Source organism: Raphanus sativus, chromosome 7 (assembly GCF_000801105.2).
Source record: "Raphanus sativus cultivar WK10039 chromosome 7, ASM80110v3, whole genome shotgun sequence".
Classification (NCBI taxonomy): domain Eukaryota; kingdom Viridiplantae; phylum Streptophyta; class Magnoliopsida; order Brassicales; family Brassicaceae; genus Raphanus; species Raphanus sativus.
Genome location: NC_079517.1, coordinates 13518206 through 13543259, shown reverse-complemented (window position 1 = coordinate 13543259; position 25054 = coordinate 13518206). Strand labels below are relative to the sequence as shown.

General features: G+C 31.4%; 2 protein-coding genes across 11 annotated transcripts; both read right to left on the bottom strand.

Annotated features, from left to right (window-relative positions):
• Nucleotides 1–4836: 4836 nt before the first annotated feature.
• On the bottom strand, nucleotides 4837–5761 carry LOC108815964 (uncharacterized). The gene has a single exon (XM_018588509.2). The coding sequence runs from the start codon at nucleotides 5619–5621 to the stop codon at nucleotides 4980–4982; it is 642 nt and encodes a 213-aa protein (XP_018444011.1). The 5' UTR covers nucleotides 5622–5761; the 3' UTR covers nucleotides 4837–4979.
• Nucleotides 5762–17657: 11896 nt separating this feature from the next.
• On the bottom strand, nucleotides 17658–23920 carry LOC108834877 (protein PIN-LIKES 3). Of its 10 annotated transcripts, none has more exons than XM_056990673.1 (15): nucleotides 23791–23920; nucleotides 23510–23683; nucleotides 23329–23408; nucleotides 22348–22911; nucleotides 22220–22265; nucleotides 22035–22126; nucleotides 21577–21957; nucleotides 21402–21486; nucleotides 19061–19250; nucleotides 18872–18993; nucleotides 18645–18791; nucleotides 18478–18570; nucleotides 18299–18399; nucleotides 17970–18208; nucleotides 17658–17912 (listed from the first exon to the last, which is right to left on the bottom strand). In XM_056990673.1, the coding sequence occupies exons 9-15, from the start codon at nucleotides 19200–19202 to the stop codon at nucleotides 17776–17778; spliced, it is 981 nt and encodes a 326-aa protein (XP_056846653.1). In that variant the 5' UTR covers nucleotides 19203–19250; nucleotides 21402–21486; nucleotides 21577–21957; nucleotides 22035–22126; nucleotides 22220–22265; nucleotides 22348–22911; nucleotides 23329–23408; nucleotides 23510–23683; nucleotides 23791–23920; the 3' UTR covers nucleotides 17658–17775. The 10 variants fall into 10 exon arrangements, with proteins under 10 accessions (XP_056846653.1, XP_056846657.1, XP_056846655.1 ...); XM_056990677.1 differs by having other exon boundaries at nucleotides 21402–21475; XM_056990675.1 differs by having other exon boundaries at nucleotides 21402–21744; nucleotides 21839–21957.
• Nucleotides 23921–25054: the final 1134 nt, after the last annotated feature.

Here is a 25054-nt window from a genome sequence, read left to right as displayed (position 1 = left end):
ATAAACTAAATCTTAATCCCTAAACCCTAAATCATAACTTCTAATACTAAACCTGAAATTCTAAATTCCAAAATGGTTTATGGTTTAGGATTAAGAGTATATGATTTAATATTTGTCAAAGAGTTTAGGGTTTAAGGTTTAGGGTTTCGTGTTTAGAATTTAGGGTTTAATATTATGGTTTATGATTAAGGGTTTAGGGTTTAAGATTAACGATTTAGGGTATAGGATTTTTCCAAGGGTTCAGGCTTTTCCTAAGGGTTTAGGGTTTAGTATTTAGAATTTAGGGTTTAGTATTTAAAATTTAGGGTTTAGTATTTAGAATTTAGAGTTTAGGGTTTAGTATTTTTGACGGATTTATCAATACTAAAAAAAAATATTTTTATAATTGCTACTATTTTTTATTTATCTAAAAACATAATTTTATTTCATTAAATTTTTATTATTTGGTTTCCTTTTTTAATAGATATCAAATCTCAATTAACTAATTCCTATTGGTGGGTGAATGTAGAGATTCACCTTAGGGAGTGAAGATAAGTTTTGTTCATATTTTAGACCACTCAATTTGTTAGATACGCAATTGTTTCACTCGATCATCCGATAGAAACACAAACGTCATATTTGTTTTTCCCATTTTGGAGCTTATGTGTTTTTTTTTCTTTTTGAAAACCCATTCGGAGCATATGTGTGCGCACAGATTACTCCCATTTGTTTACAAAGTATATGAATCATATATGATTCAATTAACAACTACATGAAATCTTTATAACAACAATCAAAGAAATGATAATAGAACAAATATATTCGTATCCAAGCGATGAGATTTTATATTCTAGGTAGTAGGTTCATACTAATACGTCGTGGTGCTGTGTCATAACTTGATTCAAATACGTGTGTATGAGCTGAAGATAATTAATTATATTTATCTTGTAAAAAATGAACCTTTTTTTTGTTTCCTACTATGAAAGTTGTTTTACTTCACCCTGAAATTTTCAGTCCACGTAGGCCAAACTATATGAGCATTTCCAAATATATTATTTTTAAACAATATCTATATAAATATATGTGTATATATATATATTCTATTTTCATATAAAATAGAGTTTCAAGTAACTTCTCTATAACTAGAATAACATTTTATATTTTAATTATTTTCTATTTTAAAATAGTGTAGAATTAAAGTGAAATTTAACTACATTATGGAATTATTTTCTTTATCAAAAGAATGAAATCATTTTAATTTGGAGGAGAAAACGGAGTGGTATTTAACAACTAGCGCTCCTCGAGAGTGAATCTATAAATGGGTTAAGATTCTCTTTTAATGGGCTGATATAGAGCCCACTTTGTGACTCTCATGAAACGCAAAGCTTACTAATTAAACGATTCCAAATTCCAATCACTCTTATCTTGGAGTATGAACAAGAAGCTAAAAGTCAAATTCGCGTTTATTTCGTTTAGTTTGTCCTATATAAGCTAAGGTCTAGTTTTTGGAAAGATTGCTAGGCACTTCTTAGATGATCTTGTAATTAATTATTAAGAGGATGATAGAATATCTGTTTTAAATAGATCCGCTTCCCATTTTTCCAATCAATCGATTATTAATTTATTACTAACAGAATAAGATAATGTATTTAATGTTGTTGCCGCCAGGCGCCAGATACGAACTTGTTACTGTCGGAGACTTGTCGCCTTGTCGACCATACATAAAAGAATGGAACATTCCCATTTCTTAGTCCAATAGAATAATCAAATCTTAGGGTTCACACAATTTCCAGTTTTTAGACTTCGTATTGTATTTTATTATATACAATCTTCAGCTCTATTTTGGATATGTTTTGCGATCAAGACCAATGAGTCACACGGGAAAAGGAGATGATTTTGGTTGCACATTACTTTTGGCCAAGAGAAAACAATATATAGGGGAATTAGCATTGTTTAAGCAATTTATGGTGGAGATATGTGCTTGAGTGATTTATTTCAGAGTTGGAAGAACATGGCTTCATGGTTTATCTGGTATTTAGCATGGCATATTTAATTATAACTCGCGGGTTCCCTTCTGTTTGATATGCGGCAAAATAGATGCAAATAGATTGATATAAAAAAGATTACAAATGTGAGTGTGGATTGAATTTATTTTATGCGGACCAGATGGTCAAATTTAAATTGAACATATCCACGAATCTGTAAAATTAAAAAAATGTTTTAGAAAAAGTAATTTTCTATCAAAAATTGTAAATTACAGATATATATAATTTTAAACGTTGATATATTATTTATGATTTAAAATTAAATAAATATACAAAATATTATTTTGTTGTTATTAACATTATTGGTTTTTCTTAAGTAGAAAGGTACAAAAAGACTGAACAAAAAATGAAAAGTCTAAAGCTTAATTTGATTAAAGTTGGACTTTATCGAGTTAAATACCATTGACTGTTTACATCTTGTCTCTTTCCAACCACACCAGTGAATAACACTTTGCACTCAAATTCCAAACTTTACCTCCAAGTCTTTTATTTACAATAGTTCCATGTATAGTAATTTTCAAGGACTATGCTAATATTGGAAAGATGCTAAATTACTTCTTCACCTATAATCCTAAAGAGGAGAATGGACTTACCCATGTTCATCCCTCAAGTAAATAAATAGTTTTTTTTTGTCTATAATGTTTTAAAAGAAAATTTGTCCATATATACATGAATCCTAAATTTACTATCTAACCAAAACAACATTTTCTCTCCTTATTTTTCTTTTTATCTCTCTAACCCTTACTCAAACTAATTACACTAAAATAATAATTATTTTTTTGTTATTTCACAAATAACCCTTTTGAATATAGAATCAAACATGGAATCGATGAGACTGATGACTGGTGAGCTGCGGGCCAGTTTACTTATGTAACTGTTCAGCAAAATCTATTCATATTTTACATATTGAGAAAATTTTACAAATCAAATGTGAACAATTTAAATTGAGTATAATCAAAGCAATTATATTTTCAATTTTGTTTTTGTAAAATTAAACTAAAAATATCTGAAACAAGTGTGCAGAGTAAGGACATCCTCATCAATTAAAAATTAGAGCAGTTTTTATAAATATAATATTGAAAAATATTTATTCTATGTTGATAGATATTATTTCCAATTATGTATTCCATTTATTTAAGAGACGGTTCTATCAAATTAAATTAATACTAAACACAAATATGATTATAAAAACTCAAATATAAAAACTAATTTTTTCAAAAAAAAATTAAAACAAAAATATACATGCCCTTTTAAAAGGCGTGTCATAATCTAGTATTATATTAAAACATGAACATGACCTATTGATATATGTTATGTCCAACTATACATTTCATTTATTTAAGAGATTGCTCTATCAAATTAAATTAATATTAAACATAGATTACAAAAAAAACTCAAATATAAAAATTAATTTAAAAAAAAAAATAAAATAAAATACAGCCGTCTTTTGGAAGAGCGAGTAATAATCTAGTTAATAAATAAAGTAAGAGAAAGAATCCCCGCATATATTAAATCAGAAGCCATTGAGAGAGTTTAACATATAATACAAATCACAACTTAAAAAAATAGAAAATAACTATTAAAAATTAACAAAAGTCAAAAAATATTAAAATAGTTTTATTAAAACATATATTTAATTTCAAAAACAATTTGCAAAAAAAAATCAAAACCTTTATATAAAAAGTTAAAATTTAAAAAATATATTTCAAAATTATAAAAAAAATTATTTATTATTTTTGTATTATTTATATATTAACGGGATATAATAGCATTTTGACTCTTTAATGATTGAAATGATTATTTTTTACTTTTTCCTACCACCATTAATTTCTTACCTTAAAAGTTTAACAATCAATAGAATTTTATACACAAGTTATGAAAATCTATGTGTAAAATTTATTAAATCTAGTTCCAATAATCCCCTAAGTAAAATTGTTAGAATCATCAAAATCCACAAAAAATCATGTTCCAATAACCCCCTAAGTAAAATTGTTATAATTTGATTGGGTAATAGATTTTCAGTTTTCAATTATATTAACTAGATCTAAAATAAAAGATAAGTTTAGAATTAATTAATATTACTTACCAAATAATCTAAACGATACTACAAATAATAATTTATGCTAACTAATTTTCAAAATAATAGAAAATATAATAATGTTTGATTAATTCTTTATTATTTATATACTACATAAAATAATTAATAGAACACAATTTATAGAAATTGATATAATGATTTTATACTCATATATAAAACATTATTTTCTTATATAAAATATTATAATAATTATTAATATCTTATAATATCCAAACATGTCTTATAAGTCATTAATTTAAAATTATTTGTAAGTGTATAAAACATTTATAAAAATAGAAACCCTCTTATACATTAAACGTGAAGTAATTTAAGTGATTTTTACTTACATATTTTCATTTTTGAAGTCTTAATAAAATTATTATAATTTGATTGGTCGATAATTTTTAATTTTATTTATTTTAGTTTAAATTTAAACTAAAATAAATCTAGAACCAATTAGTATTACTTGTCAATTTATCAAATTTGTTAACCCATGTATTCTTGCGATTTAACGCTAGCTCTGATGGCCACCGCATATCAAACTCATGACGCTTTTTTTCTGGCGCTTACCACTGAACCACCATCTAGTGGTTACCGACAACAATGTTGAGAATGTTTTTAACATTTCTCATCTTTTAACTGGTGTAGTTTTTTCATATTTCATGAAAGTTGCACTGTGTGATACGTACTTGATTTGTAGCATAAGCTATTGCGCATATAGTTTAATAGTATACATGACAACCAAACGGGAAAATATCATATCACAGAAACAAATGAACACTGTAATTTACAGAGAGTTTTTTTTTTCCATTTCAAACATTAACAATAATTTCCGTAACAACAACAAAAATTAAAATAAAAAATGTATTCTTAGAAATCTAAAATATGTTTTCTTCGTGGATTGTTGACAGTACTCTTTTAATCGATCGATCCGCAAGCTTCCTAGCTCTCCCAGACGCATATCTTTTCAATTGCCGTACCGAACCGGACCGGGAATAACCGATTGTAGTACTCTTAAACTGCGTCGTTTTAATCGGTAGGTTTCCCTTAATTTGCATCACCGTCGTCGAACTTCTATTAACGGCGACGATCCGTTCGTTAGGCTGATTCATCCCCATCACCGGAGAGATCCTCCCGCTCTTACGACGGCGGTTTTTATTCTTCGCAGCTTTCTCCATCGCGACGCTGGCTTTCACCGCCAGAGCCGCCATGTCGGACGCCGTGAGACGGTACCGACGTTTAGAGATAGGGAGAACGAAGTAGATTTGATCCGCTAGAAGAATCTCCTCCGGTTCGATCGCCGGGATGAAGTCGTCGTAATAGAGAGAATCCGAATTACATAGAAAATAAGAAGAAGACCGAGAGGAGGAGGAAGACGAGGAAGCCATTGATTCCGCTTCGAGAACCTGTGAAGCTATCACCGGGACATTGTATTCCCGGAGATCGCCGTTAACCGTCACGATTTTAGCCGTCGGAGAAGAATCGCACTCGCTACGACCAACAGATACGCAAAGACCCATTTGAGTTTTTCTTCGAATCTTTTTAGGTTAAAACTACCAACAAAAAGAAAAACAAAACTTGAATTCTGATTGCTTGAGAGAGAGTAATTGACAACTAAGAGAGAGAGTTACAGAGAGGACGCGTAGAGACAGAGTATGTTCCAGAAGGGATATAAATAGACCAAGATGGTGTCGTAACTTGAAAGCTATTACCGAACCGGCCGAATAAAAAGGAAGAGACAAAAACCAGTTGCGGGTTTGTCTTTTCTCAAACCGGTTGCTGACGCGTATGCTTAGCTTGCTAGTTGACTCTTGTCTTGCACGTATTTAGGATATGCATGCACCTTCTCTTAAGAGTCGCAAAATATTTTGACTAACCTAAACAATTTAATTTTAGACAATATTGCTTAATCGTAAGAGAAAGAGAAAACTGTAAAGCGTGATCAAACTGTTCATATATGTATGTATCATAGGTTATATAACTTATATTGAGTTAGTGGAATTTACGGTTATAAAATCTAAACTATTAAAACTGAAGTACAAAAATGAATTAGCCCCTAAAGTTGCACAAAAATTACATTCAATTGCCACTAGCATTAAACAGCTATTTTATATTCATTGCCTATTTATATTATAATTTCGCTAGATCATTAATTCGCTGAACATTACTTTCCTTTCGTTATGCATTGTTGTTATCCCTCGGTTATAAACAAGAAAAGGAATATTCTAAGCTGTATCAACTAATTTACATATATATGCCTACAATCTAGATCTCTTGCGTTATACACTCCACAAAATCTAACTATTAAATACAAAGATAATAATGTTCTATATTGATACGCATGAATCACAGCCTTATACATTTATATTTCTTCTACTTACAGAACAGACAAAGAACAATATGGTAGTATGGCACCAACCAAAATTTTGTTTTTCTTAAGGAGATGAAACCTACAAAACCAGTTCGCGAGTACAACGTGAAGTTTTTTTTTTGGGAAAAAACAATCTATTTTATTAAAAGTGAATACAAATAAAAAATCACCATTAATTCTTCTTAATATTTACCAACTTGTGCCATTAATATTAATATTCTTTTAATAAAATCGGAAATTAAGTATAATTAATGGAATATCTTTTTAAATGTTAGTTACCTTAAATTTCAAAACAAAATCTCAGTAGATATGCACAATCTCTCACAATAACTAAAATATGGAGCATAAATAAATCATTGATTAAATTGTTGGCTACTAATGACCCGATTGGCTGATTTCACTGCATCTATAGTTTTTATTATAAACAGTGATTTCATGACAATATATAGGTATTTACTATTTTTAATCTACCTTATTAAAATTGAAGTACAAATTAAATTTGTTTGGAAACATAGATAACAATTTTTAAAAGATGTTTGTTTGTAAATTTGGACAACAGTTAAAAAATAGGTTTGTTTAAAAACATGAATATCAATTTTTTAAAAATATGTTTATTTGGAAACATGAATAGCAATATAAAAATGATATAATATTATTTGAAAATATAGATAACAGTATATTAAGAAAAAAAAATTTATGTTATTAAGAAAAATTGGAAATCTATTATATCATGAGAAACTATATATTTATGTCAATTTTAAAATATACAAAAAATGAGCTAATCTAATTATCTAAAAAATATCATTTGTCTAAAATAATCATAAAACAAAATTTAAAATTTATATAAGTATTTCAAATCAAAATAATAATTTAAAGTTGATTTATATCAAAAATTGATTTCAAATATACATATATTCAAAAAATTATTTTTACTAAAAAAATTTCCAATAATCATTATAAAAAATGCTTTCAATATATGTCATTATTGAAAATGTAATATATGTGATTATTTATATGATAGTACATATAAAATACTATTAATTATATGCTTGATGTGTTTTTAAAGGAAAAAAATAGATTGTGAATTTGGGGTGGGAATTCGGGTACCCATTCGAGTTCGGTTTAGGTCTGTTTGGGTTTTGGTTTTTTGGGATCAAAGATTTCAGTTCCATTCGGATATTTATAAATTTTTGTTCGGATTTGAATTCGGGTCTTTGTGGGTTTGTTCAGGTTCGGATAACTCATTTAAATTCATTATATACTTTAAATTTCTCAAAATATATAAACAAAATAATATATTACAAATAAATTTGAATAACATATATCAAAATACCTGAACTTAACATATAAATTGGTTTGATTTAAATATTTGGAAAGATAATCAATAATTATGTTAAGTATTTTTGGTGATTTGAGTATACTTTAACTATTTTAGATATTTACATTTGACTATTTATATATATTTTCAATTATTTAAACCAACTTATAAGTACCATATATATTCTAGATGTTTTTATATACATTAAGTCTAAAAAATAATATATATACAAGTATATAAATCTATTTCAAATACATTCAAGTATCTGAAATACTTTGGTCGGATCGGAATCAGTTTCGGTTCTCTAAATACCAAAATTTTGATATTTAATCAATTCCGGTTCGGGTTTTGTACTTTTTTGGATCGGAATCGGTTCGATTTTTTAGATTCGGATTTTTTGCCAAACTCTAATATTGACATGAAAAATAAAATATTTTATAAAAATATACACCCGCACGGGCGTGCGGGTCAAAATCTAGTTTCTTCTAAAAATGACAGCCAGATTTTTTTATTTTCTTCTTAGTCAACGAGTGAATACGATTGATATGGTTATTTTAGATGATTGCATTGTATAAATGTGTGTATTATACTTAGATGTGCGTTTTTGTATAAATGGTCTTTCTTCTTATCCATCCCCTAGACTATATTTGAGAAGTGATTTTGCCACATGTCTTCTCTACAATCTTTCTCATAAAAATAATATGACATGGCTACTATAATTGATGACATGGCTTATAGTTTAATATGACATGGACAATTACATATAATGTTAATTTATATTTTTGGTAAGCTTTTTAAAATATGATAATAACTCATATATTACTTTTAATGTCGATTTGTATTTTTGGAATTTTTTTTAGAATATGGTAATAACTCATAAATCATCATTAAAATAAATATATTCAAATATTTCATTACAAATTTTGAAATATCATTTAATTATATATTTTTAAAAATATTATAAAAATGTATATCAATAAATTTTATTACTAATATTTTCAAAAATGTATACAATTTTTTAGAAAATTATAAAAATTTAATCGTAAAATCATTAGTTTCTTATATTTCTACATATTTTATAAATATTTTTAATTTTAATTTTTGATAATCATGCAATTTTGTACAAATTTATTTAATATATTTAAATAAAATGAATAGATAGAAAAATATATCTAAGATTATAATTTTAAATATATACATGCATATTTTTAAATATAATAATAAACAAAATTATTTTTATCCTATTTTTATTTTTAATTAAATCAAATTTATAGTAAAATTTTGATAAGAAAAAGAAAATTTACGACATTAATAACATTTTATTTTAAATATAATTTATATTTATCTGTCAAAAAAATATTTTAATTTTTTTTACTGCACATGGTGCAGGAAAACACCTAGTCTACTCTATAAAATTGACCTAAAATGTCTATAAAATTGTCAACTTGGCCCAACTAGAAGAAGATACGCAACATAAAGATTCAAAACAAAAATCTTTATATTCATTTTATGTAATATACATACAACATTAGAGCATCTTTATAGGTGTAACTCTATAAATAACTCTTAAACCTTTTTTTTCTTGATTAAAAAAAAAAAAAATTTAACCAATCAAAAAGAAAAATAGAGAAAGGGGACCCACAAAAAGCTTAAGACTTACCTCTTGCATAAGAGGAGAGAAGGAAAGATTTTAACAAAAATGTGGGCTCATATGGTTAAAACTATCTTAAAAGTTATACCTATAAAGATGCTCTTAGACCTACCGATTGTACGCGGAATTCGTGTAGAAAGAAATTATTTTTGAAATATAAAAAGAAGTTTGAATTCAATATTTGGTGATTTGATTAACGACTAATCAATTATTTGCGGTTTAGATAACAGATTCTATGTACGGATGGATTGAAGAGAAGTCAGCAATGAGGTGGCTCTTAGCCGTAACACGTGACTAAAATTTTATAAGCAGATAAGGAGACCAAAACAATAAACAAATCAGCGTGGGGAAAAAGGAACCACAGCAACTTTTTTTCTTTCTTTCTTCTGATGTGAAAGACCAGAGAAATTTGTAGTATTTGACTCTCACCAATACCATGTGATATTTGATATTTTAAAACAAAGAAAAACAAGTTGAAATCCCAAAGTGGTACAAAAATACACAAATGATCAATTTACGTATTGACAACTGCTACTATTCTGCAAGCCGTGTGTTTCAAGTGACTTTCGTAATGATAATTGACAAGTAAATGTTCTATAACTATTTGCTTAAAAACCTTTTTGACAAAATATCAATTTATAATCGTAATATGCGCTTCCGCAAACCCCCATTATTTACGAGATTTACGTTTTCTTATAAAGAGATTTAAAAATACTTCTCGTCGCTGTTTTTCAAATTAAAGAACAAATTTGAATTTTATCACGAACTTCATCATTGCATCTTAATGGAAATTATCATTTTATATTATGCTAAAAAGCACAAAGGAGACACCGTACTTAGTAAACTCGAAAAGGTCACAGGCCATGCAAAAGGCACAAAGGATTCACGTGTTCACTCGTTGACTTTGTTACCAATTCTACTGACTAAATATAATACAGTATCACAATTCTTAATTCAAACCTAATGAAATAAAACAAGATTTTCGATGTCAAATATTTTTTCTTATCATGATAGTATATGTTATTAGTTTCTTAATTCGTGTAAAAAAGAACCCCAACAATCTGTAAAAAAGAACCCCAACAACACTTATCTTGAAGTGGATGGACTAATTTAATTAATTGGGATGAGACTTCTGGGGTATAATTAATGTTCCCAACAGTCGTATGATATCAAGTTGATTGCAACTAGAGTACATTAGATTCATTTGTTATTAACTTGAAGATATCTTTAAAACTTAGTAATGACAGCTTTTGTCAAAAAAGCTTAGTAATGACAGCTTGAATGACGCGTAATTATCATTTAATTACAACAAAAATGATTTAAAATCGAGAGAATTTAGTAAGAACACGCTCGTTGCAGATTTTTCGATTTGGCAACTGGCAGAAGTCTACTAGTCAATGAACAAACAATTTGTAGATATCTTCAAGTAAATGACTAAAACATCTAATGTATATCTGATATATCTACCGAAATAGAACCTAAGCCGTTTTCACTACAAGAAAACAGATATTTAACGAGGACCAATTTCCTCGTTAATTCCTCATAAAAGGAAGTTTACGAGGAATTAATGAGGAAATGAGTTTCGTCGTTTATCGTCCGTCGTAACACACATTTCGTCGCCATTTCCTCGTAAAGTAGCGAGTCAACCATTTTCTCGTAAATACGAAGTAAAGATTTCGTCGTAAGTTCCTCGCCTCATTTCCTCGTAAAATCCTCGCGGACTTTCTTCGTAGAAACCACGCGATGCATTCGTCGTTACTTACACGTAATTTCTTTGGAAAGAAATCCTTGTAAATTTGATGTAACTTCCTTGAAATATATTCCTCGTAAACTCCACGTAGATTTCTTGAAAAGTTTTCCTCGTAAATACCTCGTAAAATATTCCTCGTAAATTCCTCGTAAATTCCTCGGTTAGCTTTCGACGTAAATAACTCGTATAATGCGAATTATAGAATTAATAAATAATATTGATAAATTTAATAATTATTAATTTAATTTAGTAAAAATATTTAAATATTTGTGGTTTACAAATAAATTTTAAATAAAATTCAAATGCAACAAAATATTTTATATATAAATAAGTTTTGGATTTTATAATACATAAACCGAAAAAAAACTAAGGCCCGTTCATCGCCTCGTAGAATTCCTCGCTCCTCGTCGTAACATCCTCCTCGTCATGTGTGCCCGATGACTCGCCTGGAATGAGATTTTACTGTTTCATGTTCCTCAACAAAGTTTCCCATTCCGGATTTGTGGCCGCTATAACGTCGATGAAGGCCTCGAGTCCACTCACACGGAACCGCCGACACCTGAAGAAGAACCTGGCGGGTCTAACTGACTACCAGGCTCACCGAACATATCTCTGTAGTGAGCAGTAAGCATGTTCTTGCGAACCTGCAAAAATATATTTTTTGAGTTTATGATCATCAATAATAAAAAATCTATCATCAATAATTAAAAAATTTATCTAACGAACATAAATTCCGTAAACATATCTTAATTCCCTAAACTAACCACCTAATATACTAAACTAATTATGGGGAGCGATGAAATTACCATTTCGAAGGAGAGAGGAATGGGAGAGGAGTTGGAGAGGAAATGGGGAGGAATTGGAGAGGAAGTTGGGATGAATGGAGAGTGTGAGGTTTGGGTTGTATATATAACTTACGAAGGCGTCGCAATTTCCTTGTAGCTTTACGAAGAATTAAAGAGGCCCGTCTTTTATTTCCTCGTAAAATCCTCGTAAATTTACGAGGAAACTGCGAGGCCCGTCTTTCTGGTCCTCGTAAATGCCTCGTAAATTACGAGTTTTTAACGAGGTAAATTTTTAAACCTCTAAAATCAGAAACCCCAAACCCTAAACTCCATCTTTCTTATATTCTACTTCATATATTACAAACATATCTTCCTTTTAACCTCAATATCTTCTTAACATTTCAAAACTCAAAATTTAAAACCACAATTCTTTAACTTCTAATATCAATCTCTTCTTTCTAATATAAACTTATACAAAATCAAATTATTTATTTAAATTTTTTATTTTGCAACAAAAATATAATCTTTTGAAGATTTGAAAATATAATCTTCTTAACATTTCAAAACTCAAAATTTAAAACCACAATTCTTTAACTTCTAATATCAATCTCTTCTTTATAATATAAACTTATACAAAATCAAATTATTTATTTTGCAACAAAAATATAATCTTTTGAAGATTTGAAAATATAATCTTTTGAAAATTATAAAATTATTAATGGGGTTTGGAGTTTGGGATTTAGACAAAATAGAAGAAATATGGGGTTTGGGGTTTAGGGTTTAAGGGTTTAGACAAAATATTTCGTTAAAACCTCGTAAACCCACGAGGAAATTACGAGGAAATAAAAGACGGGCCTCGGTAATTCCACGTAAGCTTACGAGGCCTTTACGACGATTTTGTCTTACGTGGAATTAACGAGGCTCACATTTTTTTTTTCGTCGTGATTTCCTCGTTAACTACGAGGAATTAACGAGGTATGCTTTCTAAACGCCTAAAATCTAAAACCCCAAACCACAAACACCATCTTTCTTATCTTCTACTCTTCATTCCAAACCTCAAACCTCAATATTGGTGTGTTTAAAATGATGTTGAAACTTTCATATTTATAGAAAATTTTCGAATCTGGTAGTTGAAGTTTTGCGAGGAATTTGCGAGGAATAGGTAGATAGTAAAAAAAATGTGCTTTAAAATTCCTCGTTAAAATCACGTAAAACATTTCCTCGTAAAGAAGACGCGAATTTACGTTGTGTTTACAAGGAAACTCTATTTCCTCATTTCCTCGTAAAGATGATGCAAGCTTTACGTGATTTTAACGAGGAGAGAGAATTTTCTCGTTAAAACCACGTAACTTTACGTTGTTTTAACGAGTAAATATTTTCTTCGTTACTTTACGAGAAAATAACGACGTTTTATTCTTTTTTTGTAATTTTCTCGTAAAGTCGACGTAATTTTACGAAGATTTTATTTCCTCGTTAATTTTTCTCGCCAAAGTGTTGTTTTCTTGTAGTGTTTGTAGTGTTTGTTCAGATATAACCTCCTTGCACGTCTACCATGTTGCTTGTCCCGCCAAAAAAATTCCTAATTTCTGGTTTATCTTATAACATGCTCGTGCCCACAACGACTTACTCTTTAGTTATGTATCTGTTAAAAGTCTTAATTGAACATATAACAGAGAGTGTTACAAAAAAAAACATATAAGATAATTCGGCGATCCTAAAGAGGCCTAAAGTGGGAGGTAAAATAGATGTTTGTTTGTCAAAAAAAAAAGATGTTTGTTTAACTTTGTTATCAGTATTGGGCTCAAAACGTTGTGTTCCATTTAAATACTCTGTGGGCTTTGTGATTACTTGAAATTTTGAAAGTTGCACTTTTGTTTTGTTTAGCGACTATTGCCTACCTTGGCCAATAAGAAGCTGATATGGGGCTTGTGACAGAGTGAAGAGAAACAAACACGCGCGGACTAATTGTGTTGCAAAGAGCCTTGGTAAGCAAATAGAGGGTTTGTTGTTAGGAAGTAATTAGACGTATAAATAAGACTCAAGTCTGTTGTTCTTCATTCTTATGCATGATCGTATCTTCTCAGGCGATATGAGCTTGAAGATGATTGAGACGATCCGATCGAAGTGAGATTGTGATCTTATAATTGTAACCTGCATTTCAGTCAGTATTATACAGTTTTCTAATACTAAACTCTTTCACAACACCTCATATACCTAATGCAAATAGTAAAATCAGACATATAAGTTGTTACTTGCACATCTTAAAACTACAAAAGTATAATTTTGCCACAATTTTCTTATGAAGCACTCCCTTATTTGATCTTTTGGACTTCTGCGAAGTACCTTTAAATTGGCAGGTGAACAAAGAAAGAGCCAGTGAAAGAGCTACTGTGAGTCTATGACTCTGACCGGATCTTCATTTGGTCGTCAACTGACAACATATGTTTTTTTTTCGTCAACAAGACAACAATGTCCAAAACTACCAACAACATGAACTAGTCACGATCATGATACACAAAATATAATTGCTATCAATTTTTTTTTAACATTAAAGGGTTAAACCCGGATCTATTAAAGATACAGATCTAACTCCCGGGTGGGAGGTGCAGTCCACGGATAGACCCTCTCCCGGATATTCAAATGGGTCCTAAAACATGGACCCATATCCGTGTGGTGAACAGATGCATCATGAGGTAGTTCCCTCCGACAGGGTTCGAACCCACTACCTGGGTACATGCAAGAGCCTGATCCTTGCCATTGGGCACGATGATCTGTTCAATAATTGCTATCAATTAGGGCTGGGCACAAATACCCGTTACCCGCCTTAAATACGTTACCCGCTCCGTACTTGCCCCGTAAATACAAGTACTCGTTTTAATCAAGGCAAGTAACAAGTTAATAATTTTAAATACTTGCAAGTGCAAATCAAGTAACAAGGCTTAAAATTATTTTAGGTATTTGACTCGTTTCGACCCGCTACTTGATTTTCAAAATATATTGTAACATTTACATTATTATTTCATCTACTTTAATATTTATTTAAGGGAATTCGGCCAAAAAAATCATGAACTTTTCAGGAATTGCCAAAAGAAACATGAACTTTAGGGCTGACAAAAAAAACACAAACTTTTCATTGACTTTAGAATTAATTAACAGTGTTTTAGTTGACTTGCCAATTTAGCATGCCGTCAAAAAATTTAACAGAAAAAAATAACATCGTTAAATGTTGGTGTTAAGTGAAACGACGTCGTTTTGAAATGGGATGAAACGACGTCGTTTTACTTGATTTGAAAATAAAATCAAGTAGACTACTAGGTTCGAACCCAGGTTGTTTGGATCAAATGGCAAAGTACTTTACCACTGGGCTAGTGGCTCAATCAATAGATTTACTCACACATTTAATTTTATTTAGTACTAATTGAATATGAAAAAATTATCTAAAAACTTAAAAAGATCTCTAAAATTTCTAAAAATTGAAAAATAATTCGAAAAAAGAAAATTTTCATTTTCTGGATTATAATTTTTTTTAAATAAAAAAAATCGAAAAATATTCCAAAAAAAGTTATAAAATATTTAGAATCTGAAAACATATAATCAGAAATTATAAAAATAAATAAAAAATAATATTTTTTTATAGTTTCTAATTATATGTTTTCAGATTTGAAATCTTTTATCCCTTTTTTTGAAATTTTTTTTTCGATTTTTTTTTTCAATTTTTCTTTTTTTGGCATTTTTTATAAAAAAATATTTTTAATAGATTCTGATTATTTTCAGATTCGAATTTTTTATAAACTTTTTTTATATTTTTCGCTTTTTTTTATTTTTCGAATTTTTTATTTTATTCCGAAAAATGAAAATATTATTTTTTGGAGTTTTTTTTAAAAATGAAAATTTTGGAAGATTTTTGATTTTTAAAGGAAAAATAAAATTTTATTTTTAATTTTAGTTTCAAAATTGATTTTTAGAATTTTAAGGACTTTTTAAATTTTTAGACAATTTTTATATTCAAAATCATTACCAAATAAAAGTAAATGTGTTTGTACATACGTTGAATGTGCCACTAGCCCGGTGGTAAAATACATTGCCATTTGATCCAAACAACCTAGCTTCGAAACCCGGTGTCTACCTATTTTTATTTTCAAATCGTGTAAAACGAAACGACGTAGTTTTACTTAACGCCAACCGTTAACACTGTTTTAACTTTTGTTTAACGGCGTGCTAATCTGGTCAGTCAATGGTAAATTTCTTAATAATTTAAATAAGTCAACAAAAGTTCGGGTTTTTATTGGCTAGACAAGTGTACAGGTTTCTTTTGGCAATTGCTGAAAAGTTCAGAATTTTTTTGGACGAATTCCCATTTATTTAATATCAAACATGTGGGATTAAATAATTTTCTTTTTTTTTTCAAATTTTACGCTATATTATCTTACATTGGTGTAGCATAAGAATCAGAAAAAAATTTAGTATAAATATAGACAATCACCTAACCATAAAATCATTGAAACATAATTTATATTTTAAAGGCTCGAATACAAAAATTTTAAGTTAAGTGAGCAAGTATAAGTACAGAAAGTTACTCGCAAGTATCTCATATATAGACGAATACTCGCTTAATTAAGGACTTGGTATTAGCAAATACAAATATAAGGCAATTTTTTAACTATCCGAAGAAAGCAAGTCGGCTTATAAGTATGGCAAAAATCCCGAATACTTTTCATATGCTCAGCCCTACTAGTAAGTAATCGAGCAAGGCAAGTAACTTGCAAGTTACATGTTTTGCGACAAATACTCGATATAACAAGTACTCGTTTCCGACAAGGCAAGTACCAAGTCTAAAAATTCATTGCTAGTTCAAGGCAAGGCGAGTATCAAATATATGGAAAAATGCAAGTACTCGCCTTGCACCCACCCCTACTATCAATATCATTGTGACAATATTATAATTTCATAAAAACAACATACAACCATCCTTTCAAGCGGATGTTTACAACAAAATCTATATAAAAACATATTTCAATCCTTTAAATACTACTATAAACTTATTCCTACATTTATAAACAAACTAAAAATTTAATAACAAAAAAAAAAAGCTATATCCATGGAATATCACAAAGAGATAACAAAAAAAAAATTAATAAGAAGAGAAGTGTGTTCCACACGTAATCAAAAGAAAATTAAACATAATGTTCAAAAATCTTGGGAGAAAGTTGACGAATCGTCGATCTTATCTCTATCCAACTCCACAAACAAAAATTAGTTTTTTCTTTTCTTTTTCTGGTTTTGTTTGTATTCAAAAAGTGAAAAAGAAAGAAACTTTGGAACATTTGCGGGAAGAAGGTGATCAAAAGGGGCACCGTTGACCGACCAGAATAATAGTTAATAGCACCCGACTCACGTGACCGTCGTGGTTCACACTCACGTCACAAGAAAGAGGTGGAAAGTAAATGACTAAATGCCATAAGTACGAACCGAACCGTACCAAGTTGTGAACCGACTTCTATTTGTGTTGCTGCATCGACTGTAAGGTTATTACATTATAAAACAATCTTCAACTAAACAAGTCTACAGATGCAATAGCCACAGCTTCTGCGTTGTTAAGAGATGAAATGTAAAACTACTAGTGTAACTAAGCAGAAGGAACTTAACCGATTCAAGAATAAAACATAATTAGCCAAACTATATAATAAAACTACAGGTATTGATGGTCTTAAGTAATACACATGATCAAATAGTCTAGAAGTTCAAATCTTAAATAAATGGAACAAAATAATACATTTATCAAGATCAAGTGTGGGGGGTTTAAGCCACAAGCCACATGAAAAATGTGGGCCAAGCAGTGAGTGAAACAGAAGCAAAACCGTAAGCCCATAGCATTATTACTGAGCATTCACTTTCCCCAGTTCCAAATAACTGAGTTATCGTACCTGCCAAGTAAGCTATTAAGTCAGTCAGTACAATCAAGTTATAAAAGAGTTGAGTCTGCAGCAACGAACCTAGACTCATTGCTGGTGGTACAGCATACTGAATAAGCAGAACGAATTGGTACAACGGCTCTGAGGTAATCAGATCCAACTTGTATGCTCCTCTTACGATTAAAACACCGCTTATAGGCAGGAGAATGTAACGTGCAACCAAGACACCGGCAATGCTTGATTTTTTCATTCCTGAGCTCCTCATACCTTTGAGTAGGTTTCCTCCAATGATCAGGGTCGTAGCAGGGATGGCTCCATCTCTTCAGCCAAAAGAAACAAGAAGCTAAGTTGCAGCTTTAGAATGTGTGAGTTTTTCTATGATAGCGTGTCTATTATACTACTTCAATTACCCCACTAGAGTTACTGAGTCTTGAAGCACTCCAAGAGGAGCTACGCTGCCAATTATTAGCTCCCTTAAAGGATCAATAAGACCGATCACAAGCGCGATTATCTTTAAATAAAACCAAAAAAAGTAAGAAAGATTAGTTAGAGCAGTATGAATGTTGAAAGGAGAGAGTGAAACACAAACCGCAGCAATAGTTGTTGGAGCAAATATTGTACTTAAGTTTACTTTCTCCGACAGTGAAACCATTCTTCTCTTGAATCTGTCCCACCTCCCGACCTGTCACATACTCATACACAGTCATTAATCATCACCATCTGATGAATGAGTAGTTATTGATCTAGTGATGAGACCTTATGGTTATCTTCTTCTTCTTCTTCTTTGGAAGATATCAGAGGGACTTTATAGCTGGATTCAATAGAAGGTTGTGCTTCAGTGGGAGAGTTTGATAGCACACGCATAAGATTGTATACGTAAGTCCATATGTAAACTGATCCAATCTAATAACATTTCAAATATATATATATCAATCATGATGATATATACACTAGCTAAAACCTTGGAGAAGAAGAAAACTTACGGCCATGGAGAATGCAACATAACCCATTCCATACTTGTGGCAGTTCTCAGGATCTCCAAATGGACCTTCTATGTCTTTACAAACAGCTGGGATTATGATTAATGGCATGTTTCCCAAGTTACCTGTTTAGGGTTTCGTTAATATCATACCATTAAGCAAGAAAAAAAGAGAGATTCTTAAGGTTTTTACCAGCAGCACAGCAACCAACGATGAGACCACGGAGATGCGGAGGAGGCTTAGTGATGAGGATAACAATCCAGCCTAAGAACGAACCAATGATGAATGTGAGCAGAAGACTAACCGGCATGAACCACCTGACCACAAATATCATTATTGTAGTAATTGGGCCTCAATTTTAAGCTCTGGCCCAACAAGAATCCTGCACAAGTTCAAATAAGGAAAAGACGTTAACGTTTCCGTTTCTATTGATGACGGTCATATACTTTACAAAAGCCAATATGGAATAAGAAGAGTAAAGTCGGTGATCATGTTATATATATAAAGGAGGTGGTGTCATGGCTTAAGAATCATCCGAACTAGAAAGAGCATACGAGAGAGAGAGATTGGCAAGAGATTAAGCAATTACAAGTGTTAGGGTTTTGTGCTAATCACTGGCTTGTAATCTCTATTATTGTTCTTGAGAAACAGTTTTTTCTTTGAGTGAATAAGAAAGAGCTTTTGGTATCTGATTTCTATCTAAGTTTAAAGCACTAGGAATAGGTTTAAATCCTAACAAGTGGTATCAGAGCAATCCAGGTTTGATTGCAAGTGCTAGGAGGAGATATGGAATCAATACCGGGAAAGTTCAAGTTCGAGATTGAGAGGTTTGATGGGAAAGGTGATTTCGGGTTATGGAAGTACAAGATGATAATGCAGTTGGAGCTTCTAGGATTAGATTCAACGATTCAGGAAGTTTCAGAAACGACTTCTGAAACGGACACGGAGAAAGACGAAGATAAATCAGACGTCAAAGTAGATCCGTTGAAGGACAAGAAGGCAAAGAATCTAATATGCATGAGCCTAGGAAATTTGGTTCTACGTAAGGTGATGAAAGAAACAACTGCGTTAGGGGTTTGGAAGGCTTTGGAAAGAGATTACCAAACAAAGACACTTCCTAATAGGATCTACATGAAGCAGAGGTTTGCAAGCTTCAAGATGGATGATCACAAGAGCATTGAGGAAAATCTGGATATTTTTCTCAAGCTAGTTTCAGATCTTGCAAGTCTTAACATCAACATCAGCGATGAAGACCAGGCAATTCAAGTCTTATCTAGCTTGCCCCAGCAATTTGATTCACTAGTTGACACGCTCAAGTATGGGACGGCGAAAGAAACTCTTACGATGAATGACGTGATTAATTCAGCATACTCCAAGGAAGTGGAGTTAAAGGAAAAGGGATTGTTGAATAAATCCAGGTCTGATGCAGAGGGTTTGTACGTGGAGTCAAGGGGCAGATCAGAGAAAAAGGGTGACAGAGGAAGAACTAATGGCAGGAGCAGATCTAAGTCAAGGCGAAGGTTTGATAAAAACAAAACAGGTTGTTTTATCTGTGGAGAAGAAGGACACTGGAAAAGAGAATGTCCTGAAAGGAGACATAGAGAATCTGCAAATATTGCTACAGAGCCGAAGCAACCGTTAGTGTTGACAGCTAGTGTGCAAGACACTAAGCAAGAATGGATCATGGATTCGGGATGTTCTTATCATAGTACATCAAACAAGGAGGTAATGTTTGATCTCAAGGAGTTCAATGGTGGTTCAGTGTTAATGGCTAATAACACTCAATGTAACATCAAAGGAATTGGGAAAATAAAGATTCAAAATTCAGATGGCTCTGAAGTGATTCTCACGGGTGTTAGATACATACCGGAGGTGAGAAGAAATTTAATTTCCTATGGGATGTTAGAAAAATCAGGTTGCAAGTATAGAGGAAGCAATTTCATGGTGCACTTCTACAAAGATAATAAGAAGGTGATATCAGGAAAATATCAAGATGGAGTTTATTATCTACAAGGCACAGTTACTAAGAGTAAGAAGAACATGCCTAGAGTGGAGAAAGAAATCAGAAAGAAGTCGTCAAAGACGGTGACGTTTGCTACAAGTCTGATTCTGGGACCTACTCCGTACGGTTTTGAAACAAAATACGCATCAGCTCAAGGTGGAGACTCTTTCTTAAAAGAAAAAGCAGAAGAAATTGAGTCTAAGGCGAGCAGCGAAGAATCTCGGACAGAATCTTCAAGGGATGAATTTTTGTTTGCAAAAGAAGTTAAGCATAAAGATGGTGATCTCTTAGCACATGTTCTGGCTGCACCTAAAGAGCTTAATACGAAAGAAGGAACTAAAGCTTATGCGGAGGATTGGAAGAAGGCTGGAAAAGAGGAGAACGTGTATACAGGACTCAAGAATGAAGCTGTGAGAAAGGTATCACATATATTGGAAGAGGGTATCTTCGGAGATAGAGTCAAGGAGAATATAACGATATCTAAGAACCATTCCAATCAAAATCCAGCAGATTTACTTATTGAAGCAGTACCTGGACATGAGGTTCAGGATCGCTGCAATTCAGACTAAGAAATATAGTCGCTCCAGGTAACTCCGTTATCAACGCTGTCTCAAAGCTCGCAGAGACAGAGGAGGAGAAACGAGTCAGTTTCAGGTTTATATTGATAATGGGAAAACTCAAGGAGGTGGAGTTTAAAGAAAGTTACCTGTGAGCATAGATGCGAGGCAGAGGTTTCAGCTCAAGGTGGAGCAGCTAAAACACAAGGAAAAATCACTCAAAGGCTCTGAAGCAACGGATGAGGAACATGAGAGAACGTCTTAAACAGCTACTGCGGTGGAGAGCAAACCGAGGAGAGCTGAAGGGAGACGAGTATCTCAATTAAAAAAGAAAGCACAACAAGATCACTGGATGAGTTTAACATCACAAGCGTCAACTTAAAACATGTAAAGAGAAGTGGATAACTTTACAAGGAAGTTGAAGGGAAACGGGTTCATGCGTTCGTCGGAGTAACGGCGGAGTCTCTAAAGGGTCACCTGAGAGAACGTCTTAAACAGTAAGAAAGGCTGAAGGGAGACGAGTACCTAGGCTGGCCAAAGAAGAAACAGATCACATGACATCAGAAACGTTTTTTTAAAACAGCTAAAAGGGTGTAAATGAATTTACCGAGAAGCTGAAGGACGAAGTTTGAGCAAGCAGGAGAAACGTATAACGGGAAACACATGAAAGAAATATGCCGGTTGAAGAATCACATCTCACTGTCAAAGTCAAAAGGAGATTAAGTCTATACGATCTCAAAGGGAATATGTAAGAGGTTTTCAAGCAAACTCAAATCATCAGAGAAAGCTTACCAGAGTGCTGCAGTAATCCGACAAGGTTGAGCCATGGATCGACAACCTGAAACATTCAAAATGAGAACTTTGTTAATTACCAGTAAAAGGAGAAATCGCGAGCTTCTTTGAGAATTACTAGTTCTTACAGTGAAGAAGCTTTGGAGGTAAGGTCGGAGATTGCAGAAAAACGAGCTGGAGATTTGGGTAGTTGAATTGATCTCTGGAATCAAGGCGAGAAAGGTTGGAGACAGAGTAGCGGCGTACGAGTTACATGAGTTGTCGACGGTGAAAAGGAGATAAGAAAGAATAGCCATTCTGGCTTATTTTTTGCGACGCATCAAAGGCAAGGAAAATGAGCATAGGATACTCATGGCTATGCATCGTCGAAGTAACTCAGCGAAAGTGTTACTGGATCCAATTCGAGTTGCAGAGGAAAGACATGAAAGCTTTGAGTCGGCATGTGGATATGTCGGAGAGAGGACGAGGAGCAATGATTTACCGGCAAAGAAACTCGACGAAGCAAAGAGCAGTGATTCACTGGATCAGATCGTTTTCTCTAGAAAGCGATGAAAAAAAAAAAAAAAAAAAAAAGGGGGGCTGCTCTGGTTTTGTTCTTTGTCGATCACGAGGAAGACAAGAGAGTCAAAATTAGGCCAGGTGGAGTTTGTAGTAATTGGGCCTCAATTTTAAGCTCTGGCCCAACAAGAATCCTGCACAAGTTCAAATAAGGAAAAGACGTTAACGTTTCCGTTTCTATTGATGACGGTCATATACTTTACAAAAGCCAATATGGAATAAGAAGAGTAAAGTCGGTGATCATGTTATATATATAAAGGAGGTGGTGTCATGGCTTAAGAATCATCCGAACTAGAAAGAGCATACGAGAGAGAGAGATTGGCAAGAGATTAAGCAATTACAAGTGTTAGGGTTTTGTGCTAATCACTGGCTTGTAATCTCTATTATTGTTCTTGAGAAACAGTTTTTTCTTTGAGTGAATAAGAAAGAGCTTTTGGTATCTGATTTCTATCTAAGTTTAAAGCACTAGGAATAGGTTTAAATCCTAACAATTATTCATTAGGATAAACCAGAGAGCTAGATTCCTGATTGAAAAACCTCAGCTGACTTACATTTTCACCAAGCTTTCATATGTAACACTATCAGCTAAACGGCTCCCAACAAGCGAAGGATTAAACACATAAAAGACAATCTACACAAAAAACAAACAAACACAGATTAAAGTAGTTTTTTTTTAAAGTAGATTAAAGTAGATTTATTAGTAAGGAGAGTAAAATTTTAATTATAACGAACGTCGTTCAAATATTTGCGAGAATCTGGACCAAGAAGATTGACACCATCCAGAGCCATATAAAATCCAACTGATGTTATCATCAGAATCTCCACAACTGGTTTCGATGAAGTTATGAACAGATGCAAAAGCTTCATCATCTCTACTTCCACTTTTTATTTCCCCAAAGCTAATACCTGCAAACATAATCCAAATACACATAGCTTCTGTTGTTGCATATGAATTAGTGGAGCTTCAAGAAAATAGGAAACGAAAACAGAGCTTGAAAAATACTCAAGTTAACCTGTAAAATATTTCTTTGGTAGCAAATAAAAAATATTTTAAAGACCATTTCAGAAGTATAGATGGATGGATGGATAAAAATATGAATAGACAATCCAGAAAAGTCCAAACATGCACACTCTATCTCTTTATAAAAGAGAATATGCGTCTCTAGAGAATCCACACTTGATGGCCAGTGGCCGCCTCTTTACTCCATATTCTGTTTCTTTTTTTTTACTCAATATTCTTGTCTATAATTCAAGGGAAAAAAAAAAGGGAAAATTTCCAATAGAGAACAAAAAAACAAGGGTGTTGTCCCTTTGGTATAAATCATTTTTTGTCTAATTTTTCTCCTTTTTATCCTTTGTATTTCTGAAAACTAATGAAATAAATACTTTTGTGAATCAAAAAAAATATTAAAAATATAAAAAATTAATAAAACACCTATATACACATGCTGGTATTTTTTTTTTTTTCAAAAAGTTGATAAATAAGAATTTGAAAATACGTTCTACTAAAGGTAGAATGTGCCTTCTACAGAAAATGGTATAGTAGAAAGCGATTTCTAAAATAAACACGTTCATCTACTATTTTTAGAACATACATTCTACTATTTACTAATTTTCTAAAAAAGTAGAATGCGCATTCTACTAATCCTAAAGCTATCTACTTTTCGTCCGGAAGCATCTTCTACTTTTATTAAGTATTCTAAATTTCGCTGAATGTGTTTTCTAAAATGTACTCTTCCGTCTACTAAAAGTAGAAAGCGTGTTCTAGATTTTTTTCAATGTTCTAAACTTTTAGAAGACGCCTTCTACGGATAAGATTACCTGATTTTTGCGAAAATTAATGAAAATTTCAGTTAAGGAAATATTCTAAAAATCTCCTAAAAATATTCTAACTTCCTAAAACGTGTTATTTTCGATTTTGCTTGTCAAAATATTTTAAAAAATGATTCTCCCTTGTTTTATTCATTAATCTATGGTTTTTCCATAGTTTTTCTTTTGATTTTTTCACAAACTATTGTTCTCTATGATACATATCTATACAACATATGGTATTTTGAAATTAGGTGCAATTTTTTGTAAAGTTTATTTATATTTTTATAAATTTTACAAATTTTATTTTTATTAAAAGTTTTATTAAAAACATTTTTAAAATTTATATTTTTATTAAAAATTTTGATAAAATTAAAATGATTACAAACGTTTTAAACTTTTTATAAAAATAAAACTTTGTAAAATGTTTTTTTTATAAAGTTAGTTTAAAGTTTTTATTAAATTTTT